The following is a 13,458-nucleotide window of genomic DNA, read 5'->3' as shown; positions in this document are numbered from 1 at the left end:
CCTCTAACGCCTCAAACTTAAAATGTCTCAGTCTGAATTCTTTTGTTACTTAGCTTTCTATTAGTCCAAACATTAACCTGATTTACACTTAGAGAACTATGAAATAAGGGTATTGTTCACAGTATAATAAAATACTTTCTAAATCATTAAAAAAGATTAAATATGCCCAAATATATTTATGGTTAAGAATCTTATTATTGTGGTTCTGGCAGGTTGTATATGAATTCATAACAATTGTTTCTAACTTTCTTTTTTTGGCCAAGGTTCCCTATGAGTATTTAAGAAAAGTGAATTCTCAAAAATGCACACATATGCTCATACATTTATTCTGATTTTATAAAACAAGGGGAAGAGGAAGATAGGAGCTCACAGTCCTCCCCAATTCCCTTCATGGATGTCAGGTTAATGCATCGTGGTATACTATGATAAATACCATGCAAGGGAGAGTTAGACTCAACCTGGGCAAAGAGAGATGCCCATAAACAGCACCTCTCAACCTAATGTGTGTGGACTAACACTCCCCTAAAAATTTTATTAAAAATGGGGATTACCAGGCCTCACTCCCAGTAATAAGTGCAAAAGCAGTGCCTGATCGTCTACATTTTAACGAATGGCCCCAGCAATTCTGAAGCTGGGGGAGCCAAAAGCACTGTCCTGAAAAACACGCCCTTTCCTTGAGAGCCTCCGGTATTGGTGGCATACTCCACAACACTACTCTTTAAAAGGTGGTAGGCATGGATTTTGGAATCAGGAAGCAAACAGATCTTTTATTTCCATTAATTTTTTAAATTCATTTTCTTACAATTTGTTTGGTGTACTTGTATACTTAAAGCACACTGTTAAAATAAAATATGTATATAATTTATAAGAAAATAAACATACATATATTGGGGCTATGGCTTCAATATATTTCTTAAATTGACAGGGTGCACAATGTAAGTCATTTGCAGACCACTAGACTGAATAACCTGAATTCACCTCACCCTGACCAGTTACTTTATTTTTTACAAATATTATTCATTGATTTTTAGAGAGAGAGAGAGGAAGCAGGGTGGGGGAGGGGAGGGTGGAAAGAATGAATCATCGATTTGTTGTTTCGCTTATGTACTCACTGGTTGCTTTTTCTATGTGCCCTGACCGGAGATTGAACCTGCAACCTTGGCATAGCGGGACAATGCTCCAACCAACTTTAAAACCTTAAATGGGAATAACTAATTCAGAAGCTCCTGGAGCTTCTCTGTAACTGTCTGCCATATCCGACTCCCCTCCTCCACCATCCCAAGAAGCTCTGCCCAATGGACTCCCCTCATAATCTTTCATCTTTGCCTTATTCCCTGGGGTAGCTATGCAGAGGAAAGGTTTATCTATGAGACATCTTCCAGATACTCCTAGTGAAAAAAAGAGTATGTCATTTCTCATGGAAACAATGCTATTTAAGGTGGTTAGATTTTATCCCACTAATTGATAACATATGTGTGCGTATGCTTTTATGACTCATCTTAGAGACCTAACTTGGTTTTAGAATACTGCATCTACAGGGATACCTGCTAAATTAATCAACTTTCAAACCAAACAAATGGAATCAATTATAGAATACAACCTCTTAAACAATAAACTGCTTGCATTTGACCTGATTCTAGGCCATGATATACTTTAAAAGGCTTTATTTAAATTGATTTTCTATAGACAACTGGGTCAGTGAGAACTTCAACTGTGTCTTAGAGAATAGGTAAGATTTGGACAGATAGAGGAAGTTGTTCCAATTTTAAAAACTGTTTTATGTAACTTTTTTAGATTATCTGTATAATCCATTTAAACAAATACTACATGAATTATTTATAGCTTTCTTCCCTCTTCCAGAATACTTGTTTCACTCAACATCATCAAGCATATGTTCGTGCTTTTAAATTCATTTTTTAATAGTCTGAGGAAAACAAGTAATAAGATAAGTAACTAAGAGGCAATCACTGCATGGAATCACAAGGTGTTCTAAAACTAAGAGCCCTAGCTCTACGACATACCACCTGAGATTTAGAGCAGATCACTTAGCCTGAGCCTCAGTTTTCTCCCCTACAAAATGGGAAGAGTAACAAATATGTGTCCCAAGGCTCCCTCAGGGTTGTTGTATTAAAGGTAAAAAAACACGTGAAAGTCTTTGGAAGATGATATAAATGTGTGCCTTCCAGCCATAATGTCATGTTTTTGTCTTTGTTTTTTAAGGAGAGAAATACCAATGTGCGGTTGCCTCTCCCATGCCCCGTACTGAGGACCTGGCTCACAACCCAGGCATATGCCCTGACTGGGAATTGAACTGGTGACCCTTTGATTCGCAGCCTGTGCTCAGTCCACTGAGCTACACCAGCCAGGGCCATAATGCCATGTTTTAAAGGTTCTGTTTGTTCCTCTAATCACAAGTAAATGGTATGAAAATGTAAGTTAAATCTTCTAGATCAATTTTGAAAAAAAAGTAATACAACAAACACTGGGTATGTTACCAACTTTTAGTGAATAACAAAACTGAGTCACTAGTTAGTAACAAAGCTAAGTTTGTATGTAACAAATTTGGAAACTACCCACAGTCTTCCTACTGTATACCACGGTGCTATCAATGAACAAAATCTCCTGTGGAATTTGAGACAGATAACTAACCAGACTCAATTCCAAACCTCCTGAATCAGAATCTCCAGTGGTGGGGGCTGAACACCCCTGATTTTAAAAACTTCCACAGGAGTCTCTGATGACTAAGAACCACTCCCTTCTACTGACCCCTTTTTCTGAAACAAAATTGAAAATTACTATAATTGAGCATTTTATGCAAGGAGAGCCACCAAAAAGAAAGTTATCCATAGACAAGTTGTGCTGTTTCCCTGCAATAATGTAAACAACTAAGAATTGATTTTTAGAGATGAGGGGAAGGAAGGCGGAGTGGTGGGGTAGGGAGAAACACCAATTTGTTGTTCCACTTAGGGATTCACTGGTTGCCTTCAAAACTAGATTTACCAAACATCAGTCTCTTTTGTCCACAGCGCCATCTACTGGATAAACTTAGGCAAGTCTCTTCCTATAATATTAGAATAGATTTTAAAAGTGAACTGTGCCGTAAAATTTAGATTTTCAAAGACCAGTCCTTTTTCCCCCACAATATCCCTCTGTTGGATATAATTTTTGCAGGCAGATCCTTTGTTGAACCTAAAGACAATATTCAGAACTTTCTGAAAGTACCTATATCTCATTTTATGTAAAACATATTCCTGAAAAACTATATTACCGCTGATTTTTTTCCCTTTTCTGTAATCATTTAAAATATCCTGTATGTTCTGTCTCAGGTTGATAAAACTAAGCATACTCATTATACAACTCTCCCTCCTGAAAAAAATCACAGAAATGGCAATTTTAAAAGTGCAAAAGGAAATAAATTCATAAAAACTCTCAGTTCAGGAAGGGGGGTAGTATCAGCAGATGGTTGGCTTTGGAGAATTTCTGGAAGACTGACGGTTGACATGACCCAGCTAGCACATGGGCCATGCTGCAGAGCATGCAAAGGAGAAAGGTCAGAGGTGGCCTTTATGCCACGCAGAATCTTATACCTTTCTTCCCCAACACCCAGCAACATGTAGCTGAAATAGAAGTGATTTTAGAACTACAAAGAGAAAGACCAACATTTACTAACAGAAGCTTCCAATGAATGAATAAAGGGATGAATGAAAGAATGAATGAAGCAGAGACAAAGAAACAGAAGAAAATCTGATGGGCTGTCCTAATGTGAGCCCATCAAATGCCTAGCAGGATGAAAAAAACAAAACAAAACAACACATGCCAACTAAATACACCCCTGTGAAGTTCCAGAATCATGTATGAAAAATCCAAGAAGTTTCCACATAGGGTAAAACAGATCACCTACAAAGGCATAATACCCAGACTTCTTTTATAAAATAATAAACACTATTTTTTTTTACTTAATCTGTTACTTACATGAAAAAGTTTTTCTGTCTTTGGAAAAACTGCAACAATATCGTACAGCCGGACCCGTGAAGAAGTTGCTCTCTAATAATATAAAATAAATGTTATCACACAGTAAAAAAACAATACACATGGAACTCTGCCTTGTGGTCTGGCTGCACACCTAATATGCCACTGACATTTTTGCTTTGCTTTGTATGTTGGTAGAGACCTTCTAAGATACCAACATCCACCCCACCAATCTTCTACCCCTCTTCCTAGTTGTGCTTTAACTGTATGTATTAGGTTGGCCAAAAAGTCTGTTCAGTGTTTCCTGTAAAATGAAAGACACATTTTTCATTTTCACAAATAACTTTATTGATTTGGATATTTTGAGTATGTCGGCTATCTCCCACTATTGGCTTCTAAGTAGGTGGAGGCCAGGGGTGCTGCTAAACATCTTCCAATGCACAAGACAGCCCCGCAGCAAAGAGTTATTTGGCCAAAGTACCAACGGTACCAAGAAGCTTCACAAAGCACTTCTAACATGTCCAAACGGTAACAGCACTTTCTCCATATACAGCACAAATCTTTTTTTGTTTCAGTTGTGTTTTTACCTTTCTTGAAATAATAATGCATAATATGATGAAAATGTTGCATATCTTCTTCCATCTTCAACATTTAAATGGCTGCACAACTTTTTTAAAAAATGCACACTGATATGACAGCTGTCACAATACAATCTAACAGAACTGTTTCAAATGAAGTTAAACACAACTAAGCACTACTAGAGCCATAGTACAGAAAAAAACTACACAAACTTTTTGGCCAGCCCAACACATCAAACACTGTGTTTGAGATACAAAGATCAAATTAGACAGCCCTTGCTTTTACAGGCTGGTGGAAGCGCTTGCCACCTGCTGACGGAGTGCCACTGTGTGCAGGACTCCAGCGGCACAACCTCCTCCAAGGCGTATGTCTGACCTCCACTGAATCCCCCGTTTTGTTGTGAGACAAGAAACACCCCTGACCAAGTGTGAGGCAATTAGTTCACAATGAGAATACTGTTAAATAGAAATTAAACTGCTGGATGTATAGGAAAATACCCAGGCATCCAAGGACAGAGAAAGAGAAATATATCAGTTGAAGATAAAGAATTACTGTTAAAAAAAATTTCATACTTATACTGTATGTGGATGGACATGCAAACACTGGAAAAACATATCTTCAAATATACAATCTCTGAATGATGGACTATGTGATATTTCTTCTTTGCTTGTTGGCACTTTCTTAATGTTTAGAACCTCTTTTTTTGTAAAAGAAAAAGCATCATACAAAGTAGAGAAGGAAAGGAGGGTTTACAAGAAGCAGCAGGTGCTGTTCAAGCAGGTAAGGAGGCCGACACACTGGGCGGACCTGCACGGAGGCAGGGCAGGCTCCAGGTTTCAGAGAAGGCCAGGAGCCAGGCTTCTCTGCCCTCTGCATGCCCACTCCCACTTGGGAAGCAGGACAAAAGAATCAGTTCTGTTTATGTCTACCTGGACCTACAAAACCAAAATACAGCTGCCTTGCAACTATATAAAATACCAAAACTGGTTATAACAACTTAGCAATGCCAATTGTTATAAAGGAGGCTAGCCTTTCCTTGATAACTCCCATTCTGTGACAGAGGAGTCTATTGTAGCTGAAGATAAAGCAGCTCACCTTCCCAGGGGTCTCACCTTCTCTCTTCCCCACTAGATCCTTCTCACCAGCAGCAGACACAGTCAGGTCTCTCCCATCTCACAAACAAAATCCATACAGCAGGTTCTCACCCACCAACCTCCTCATGCCTTCCGCTCCCTGACGAAGTCCAACTTTCCAAGCAAAGTCAGCAGCGCACACTGGCTGCATCTTCTCACATCCCTATCACTTCCATAAAAATGGTTTTGCTATGGTAACCAATGGCTTTCCTGTCAATGGATCCAACAGGCATTTTTTAGCCTTTCTCCGGCTTGACTACTCAGGCACATTTATGCTTCTGACCCTTTGTCACTTCTCCCTTTCATGTTCCATGTTGTCCTCCTACTTCTTGAAAGTCCCTCCTCAGCCTCTAACCCTAGCTTCCCCTCGTCTACCACCGAATGCCAAGGTTCCTCAGGACTCTGTCCCAGACCTTCTCTGCTCGCTCACACTTGGACCAGGGAGTCTCATGCACTCCCATGTTATTCTCTATGGGGCGACCACTTCCAAATCATTGTCTTTGATTAGGATTGCTCTTCTGAGGGCCATGCCTTTCTTTCCAACTGTCATTTGATAGGCTCCACTGGAACTTTTACAATAGCCCATCATGTCCCAAATGCCATGCCCTCAAATTTGCTTGTTTGTATGTCCCATCTCAGGAAACAGCACTACCATCAACCTATCTGGATGCTCAGGCCACACCAGGGAGTCACCATCCTGTATCCAATCAACCCTCAAATCCTGTCCATTCTCCCACCTGGGGGCCTCTCAAATCCCCTCCTTAACTCCTCTGATCCATTCTCTATAACAAAACCTCACTTGATTAAGGTGTTTAAGGGCTGCCAAATGCTCACCCAGACCCACCTCTGTAACCTCGTCCCAGGTTAGGAAGCTCAGGAGACTCACCCCTGCTGGTGGTGTTTCATTTCCCAGAACACACCATGTTTTCCTTGGCTTCAAGACCTTTGCATAATCCATTCTGTCTACTGGAACAATCTCTCCCCCACCCAGCACCTGTGTAACACTTACTGATTCTTCTGGCCCAAGCCTGAACATCAGCCTCCCCAGACTGGCCGCCAGAGCCCCCTTTATTTACTATCTCCATCTTTTTAGATATCCTCACAGATTTAAAAGGACTGTGTCTGTATTATTCACAGCAATATCCCCAGCACCCACCTTACGTCTGGTCATGTGAGTTCAATGACTAATAGTTGCCAAAGGACTCATATCTTGTTGCATTCCTGTACATGTGCCACTAGTAGGAGAGATTCTGTTATATTATGTGAATTCTGAGGACAAGGAGAATGGGCAGGTATCATGTATTGGGGGTGGGGGTGTAAGAATAGGGTAAGTTGAAAAACAACACTTTTGACATTAATCAATACAATTCGTAAGTCCAAAAAGAGAGAAAATAATTAACTTACCAAAACGTTGCAGTGAGATGGATCCGAAACAATAATTGTCAGTCTAGTTAAAATTTTTATTGGTTTTGATTTTCCCTATAATCAAAAGCATGCCATCAAAAAAAGCACAAAATACAAATGACTGATTCTCCTCTTTACTCGTGGAAGTATTCATTAAAAGACACCAGCAACAGGGGTAGTAAAGTTCAATAAAATCTATTCTTCGTTCTCAAGGAATTTGTAATACAGGTAGAGATAAAAGATGTATGCTAAACTACATCATAATTTACAGGTTGTAGGACTGCAGGAAAGAAGATCAGCAAAGAAGTGTGCAATCAACAGTAACAGAAGGTCTCACAGAAGAGCTGAGTCTTGATGAAAAGGCAAGACTAGGTAGACAGAGGAAGGGGCAGAGCTGGGGAGAGGACCATACATATCTTTGGGTGCGTCTGCATTGAATAGATGTTATGATTCTCAAACAACAAAACACCTACCTGTACAATTGGCAAAGTTGTAAAGAGTTCTGAAATGGCTACTGGTTTTTCAATTTCCTACAACAAACAATAAACAATCACTCTAGATTGTACATGTTAATGGGGCAAGGAATAATGGAAAACTTACTAGGGGTTTGCGGGAAAGATAATTTTTTTCTTTAAAAGGAAGGTAATTTCTTGTATTCAGAGACACTAAATTAGTTTTTTTTTCCTTAAAAAATACAGGAAGAAAGCTGAAAAGCAGGGAAACAGCTGTGAGCATGAATGGATAGGAGGAATAAAAAGCAGTTTTTAGACTGAAATAATCTGTAAGGTCCAAATCTGTATGGCCGAAAGAGAAATACATATTTACTAGTATGTTTACTAGGGAAGTCCATTAGTTAATGAGTCCATGACAATGAAAAAACTTAAATATTGTGATCACAGTCACTAACAGTGCACTTTTTAAAAAAAGTGACTTTATTGAAAGTGACTTAATTAACATCAAATCAACTTTAAGAATCCTCACAGCATGCCCTAGTACTTCACAAAAAACTATCATTTATACAAATATGCATCAACTCAACTCTCATAAAAAAGTGCACAGAGAGTGCATTTAAAAAATTGCAAGGAAATATGCTTATCTGCAGGTTCCATATCACCAACAAAAACAAATAATTATAAAAACTGGTTATTATTAGCTACAGAAATTATATTTTACCTGTTTCTTTTCTTTAAATTCAACAATGTGATTGATGGCAACAACTGAATAGCCAACTGAAAAGAAAAATTGAGCATTCTTAAACATTACAACCTCTCTTTTCCATTCCAATACACACAGGCCCATCCCAATTCTAGATGTCACGACAAGGAGAAAGTCTGCAGAGCAGTATGGGTATGAACTCCGGTGTCAGAATGCTTGCTTTCAAACCTAAGCATCACCATCTACAAATTTCGGGTTTTTCATCTGTCAAAATGGTGATAATAGGACTCATCATACACTTTCAGGATTAAATGAGATAATACACACAGGGGTGTTTTAGAACAGTCCCTGGCACATATTTAAGGCTTTGCTTGACCTCTGTGAAATGATATTAGCATGATACTAAACACTCTCAACTGTGTGTCTCCTTTCCAACTACCATTCTCTTTCATGTTCCTTTTATTGTTTTCATTCCATCAGCTTTATACTTTTTCAGCATCACCTTTACCCTCATTTCTTTTGCTTTTTACCCTTTCTACTTCCTTGAGAGGCTCTTTTCCTCAGGAGAAATGGAGTAATGGCTCCCTCACACCACTGTCCACTTCTCGTTTTGAGCTCCTCACCATCAAGAATGGGAACCCTCTGAGGCCAGGGACTTGCTCTGTCAGCCCCAACACAGAGCAGCGTTCTGGGCATGTGGACTACCAAAAATACCTCTAAATCATGACTCCTGTCTCAAGTTACTTAAGCACCATACAGGGTGAAGGGGAATCACAGGATATTAAAACATTGTGCATATTAATGCCAACATAGTGGTCTTCCCTGTCATCAGTTTGTCCAACTTCCTTCTCTTTTTCCTCACTCAAATGTTTACTGAGTATCCATTACTTGACAGGCTGGGTGCTAAGTGCTGAGAATACAGAAAAATCATAAGAGAGAAATTTGCCCACATAGCACTTCGTGCTTCACCTTTCACTCAGTCAAACTGACCAACTCCCACTGAAGCCTCCCCCACCAGTGTTCTCTACCATACTCCCAAGTCTGCTCTAGGTTTTTACATTATACCTACCTGGGGTACCCTTTAGACCACTGAACAATGTCTCTACTGTCCTTGAGAAACATCAACTACATTCAAGTTCTCCACAAACTTTTCCTAAACTACTCTTCTGGCATCTTAGGGTTACTTCCCCAATCAGTCTCTGGTGTAACTTTATTTACATAGCATACTTCTGAAGCTCATTGTTGGGGTCTTACATCACATCATAACCTAAAAACCAGGGCTCTGTCTTCTGTGTTCTTCCACTCACCAAAGAGCAGTCCTTCACCTCTGACTTACAAACTGGAGTGACTTTCTGTCATGTCATGACTTTTCATTTAATTTTAATTATATGAAAATACTTTATATTAGGTAACAATGTATATACACTTTACCATATCACCTTCAAGCATATTTTAAATTGGGACAATTTTCTAAACAAATCATTATACCTTTCCTGTATTTTAAAAAAGGTGTACAATTTATTTACTCCATGAGCATTAACTGAGTAACCACCATGTGCCAGGGATGCTGAGTGACTGTGCTGAGCACACGGAATAAAGAAAAGAATAACAGAAAGACATGACCCTTCTCAAAAGAAAATCATGATTCATTCAGTAAGGGAATGGCATGAGGAAAAGCTTCACTGAGAAAGTAACACAAGACATATTACACCCAGAAAAACTGATTTTTAAGAAATCATCGAATTGTAGCACTAAATGACCCAGGTTATCTTGTCTACCTCCTTCTTTCTACTGGTGAGGAAAGTATTCTCAGAAAGAATGCTAATTAGTGGCTGCAATGGAAAGAGGAAGTCAGTTCTCTACAGATACTTCATAAAGGGGATGGGAAGAAATGGTGTAATCCACTTTGCCAAGGAGTGGCTTCATTTAGCACCATCTCTGAAAAGTATCATTACTAGCTCTCAGAGAGCTGAGAACTGAAGAATGGATCTCCCTGCAGAAACCTCTTTATTTTAAGACGCTTCTAGCCCCACATCTAAGGAAGAAAACAGCAGTCATGATTAATTCCAATAATTAAAACAAGTTCTTATCTCTTCAGGGTTTTCACTTCCCTTAGATTCAATGAGAGTACTGTTCCAGCCACGCTGCTCTCCGTCCCCCCATCCCCCATCAATGTATGCTCTCCTCCCTATCCTTCCTCTAAATATTATTCCAATACTCGCAGCCCCATGTCCCACCACCTTCTCTGAGCCCCACAGTACTCCCGTGCTGTGCACCTACTTTGCTCGGACACTGTCGTGAAAGGAACACATGGGTGACATTAAAAGCACTAGTGTAGATTACACTTGGAAGCCCTGACTTCTACCATCCATCAGCTGTGGGGCCCTTTACAAATCCCCCACCTTCTCACGGCCTCAGTTTCCTTCAATCTGCAGGAAAGAAGGAGCTAGACTGGCTAACAGCTCCCAGTGCCTTCGGACTTCCCGCGTTCGGGAGCCGAGCAACATCTGGGTGGGCATCAGTTTCCAGGGACATCCCAGAGACCCGAACGAGGCACGGCCTTGTGCGGTCCCTGATGCACGTGGCCCCACTGTCTGGCGGACACCGGGGCTGGACTGGCACAGAGGCCGGGACGACTCACGGTGAGCGGCGTTCTCCACGAGTCCGCGCAGTGCCTTCAGATCCGAGCCCACTCGCAGGTCCAAATCCGCAAACACCGCCATGCTGAAGTCACTTGACCGTCGGCACGCACTAGTGCACGGCCTCGGGGCCCGCCCCCCTGAGGCATGCTGGGAATTGTAGTTTACCTAGGCAGTCTCTCCCGCCCTTCAGATGATTATTTAGCTGAAGGTCTTCAGGCACTTTGCTCTTCCTTGAAGTACCAGCAAAAAATTAGTGTCTTTGAATCAACGGCCTCACTTCGCCCCTTCTTTGTGTTCTTCTAAATGAGAATGTTTGTTTTCCCCTGGAGGGGTTCAAATCTCCCACTATTACTCCTATTAGTGTAGAAAGTGATTCTTTCGATTGTCTAACATAAACCAGAGACTCTCTAGGGGCTGAAAGGCTTTTTAAAAAGACATAAATGATCCATTTATCTTTCCAGTAAAGTCCATGCCGTGTTTAAATTTGGGCTTATCTGGAAGAGGGGGAATCTGACCTGAAAACCTCAAAAGAGGACTGCCTGAGAAAAGCAAGGGTCTTTTTTGTCCAATCAGAACTGGCTGTGAAATGGCACCATCGCTTTCTATAACGCTTAACGTCTTCAAACACAAGACGGCCGGCTCTCCCTAGGATGAGGGGTGAACCCCAACGCTGGTTTGGCAAAAGGCAGATTAGATAAGAGGTGCAAAATTGAAATATTTAGTTTTCCAGCACAGAAATGTACAAGGTGGTGTCAACACAAGTCCGCTGCCACCAATCCAGTGTCAACAGTAGTCCCAATCTGAGGTGTGGTCAAGAACAGAATTTACTCAGGTAAACAGTTTGCAAACTAAGGGAACCCAGCCTGCAGAGGAAATGGAAATCGGGCTCCCCTGAGACAAAGGGGACGCCCACTTTTACAGAGAAAGTGCCTACCACGGTACCTGATTAGTCCACTTTTATGCAAATTAGGAACCCAAATTTACATAGTTTGATTGGTTCAAATAGTATGGTTCCTATTGGCTGGAATCACATGTTCTGGTTGTTGTAGAGCAGCTCTGATTGGTCATTATAGATCCAAATAAGGACTGGCTGCACAGCTCCCATTGAACAGGGCAATTTTCAGCCCATTGGTTGAAATGTGATACCAGGACCTCCTATATAAGGGTTGATTCAAATGGCAGGAAAACAGTGCAGGAGACTTGACAGCCCAATATTTGGCTTTTCCCCAAAAATGCAATGTGCATGAGAAGCCTCTGTAAACAATAGCTGCTAGACTGATTATGAATTTGGGTCCAGTTAACCACAAGCAGTCTTTTTTTGACAGGTATTTCTTCCTAAGTTCAACAATGGTGTTCTATCCCACATATTTGATGTTTCCACATTTTAAGACTTAGTATAATGAATTTTTGATAATTGATAAATCAATTCCCCAATAGCATAAAATCGTGGAACTGTATCAGTGCTTCTCAAACTATGTGTGATGAAGGGCCAAGTTTTCCCTCATCCCAGCTATTCTCGAACCAATGCATGATCCCTGTGCATTTCCACTAGGCAGCTCTGGCCTCATAAGTCTAATTTGACAATGTCTGAGCTCTATATTGGGCTACATAAGAAGAGTCTGCTGATTGGGAGCTTGGATAGCCAGACAATGCCTAAGTACTATGAAACTTTCCAAACATTTTCAGTTTCTGTACTGGCTTATCACAAACAGTACAGATAGTCTCTGGTCTGTGGACCACATCTTAGTTAGTATTCCTTTACATAATTTTTTGGGGGGGTCTCAGAAAGGAATTTTAAGAGGTATCTGCATGTAATTCTCCTCTTGGTTAAACTTTGTAAAGAAATATTTTGCTTTTTCCAATGTTTGATATTCCTTAAGTAAAAATGGAAGAAATTTTTACTTCTGCATATAGAACAAGGTCATATAAAGCAAATCCTCTACCTTTCATCAGAAAACCTAGTGTTAATTTTGTAGGATCATATAGGCATTCATCTATGACCACAAAACCTAGATTGGTCAGAAATATGACCAATGCGTGGTGAAGGTGAGTAAATGACAATTTAATTATTTGATGCCAGCATTAGACTAAAGAAGTCTTCTTTCTTTGAAAGTCGTGGTGCTGTTGCTGTCAACTGTACCCTTTAGACTTATTTTCTCATCTTCACCTTGGACCACGGTGAAGAGAAAGAGAAAGGGTGAGAAACCAGAAACCAGTCATGAAGCATTTTACAGAGGGCCAGCCAATTTGCTAAGTACTTACCTACATATCTTAATTTCCAAAGCCACTGTGAGTTAAGTACTTGTGGTTTTTTTGTGGGCTTTTTTTTTTTTTGAACAAATGCATTTTACATCTGACAGATCTAAGGCTTAGAATGATAATGGTAAAAATATATGTGGGTTCAGGCAATTTGGTTTAGTTCTTACCTTGCATACGGCCGCCTGGGCAAAGCAATCAGTGAGGACAGTTGGAGGTGGGAAAAGAGGGAGGGAAGAGGAGTGAAAGGGAGAAGAGAATGGAGGGCTGGAGAGAGAGGAAAGAGGAGCAGGGCAGGACAGCAATGGAAAGGAAGGAAT

General features: G+C 40.4%; 1 protein-coding gene across 2 annotated transcripts in view; it reads right to left on the bottom strand.

Moving 5' to 3' along the window:
- Window positions 1-10,997, bottom strand: part of RPP30 (ribonuclease P/MRP subunit p30) — a 37,397-nt gene extending 26,400 nt beyond the window's left edge. For both annotated transcript variants that reach the window (XM_045854676.1, XM_045854675.1), the window contains exons 1-5: window positions 10,882-10,997; window positions 8,259-8,314; window positions 7,559-7,615; window positions 7,086-7,160; window positions 3,973-4,044 (exon numbers count right to left, since the gene is read on the bottom strand). In XM_045854676.1, coding sequence (XP_045710632.1) covers window positions 3,973-4,044; window positions 7,086-7,160; window positions 7,559-7,615; window positions 8,259-8,314; window positions 10,882-10,963 — 342 coding nt within the window. In that variant the 5' untranslated portion in view covers window positions 10,964-10,997. The remainder of the gene's footprint in view (window positions 1-3,972; window positions 4,045-7,085; window positions 7,161-7,558; window positions 7,616-8,258; window positions 8,315-10,881) is intronic.
- Between the last annotated feature and the right edge of the window lie 2,461 nt (window positions 10,998-13,458).

The sequence above is a fragment of the Phyllostomus hastatus genome, unplaced genomic scaffold, assembly GCF_019186645.2.
Source record: "Phyllostomus hastatus isolate PE091 unplaced genomic scaffold, TTU_PhHast_1.1 phas_scaffold_1066, whole genome shotgun sequence".
NCBI classification, from domain to species: domain Eukaryota; kingdom Metazoa; phylum Chordata; class Mammalia; order Chiroptera; family Phyllostomidae; genus Phyllostomus; species Phyllostomus hastatus.
Note: the sequence above shows the minus strand (reverse complement) of the source record. Positions and strands in the feature narration are given on the sequence as shown.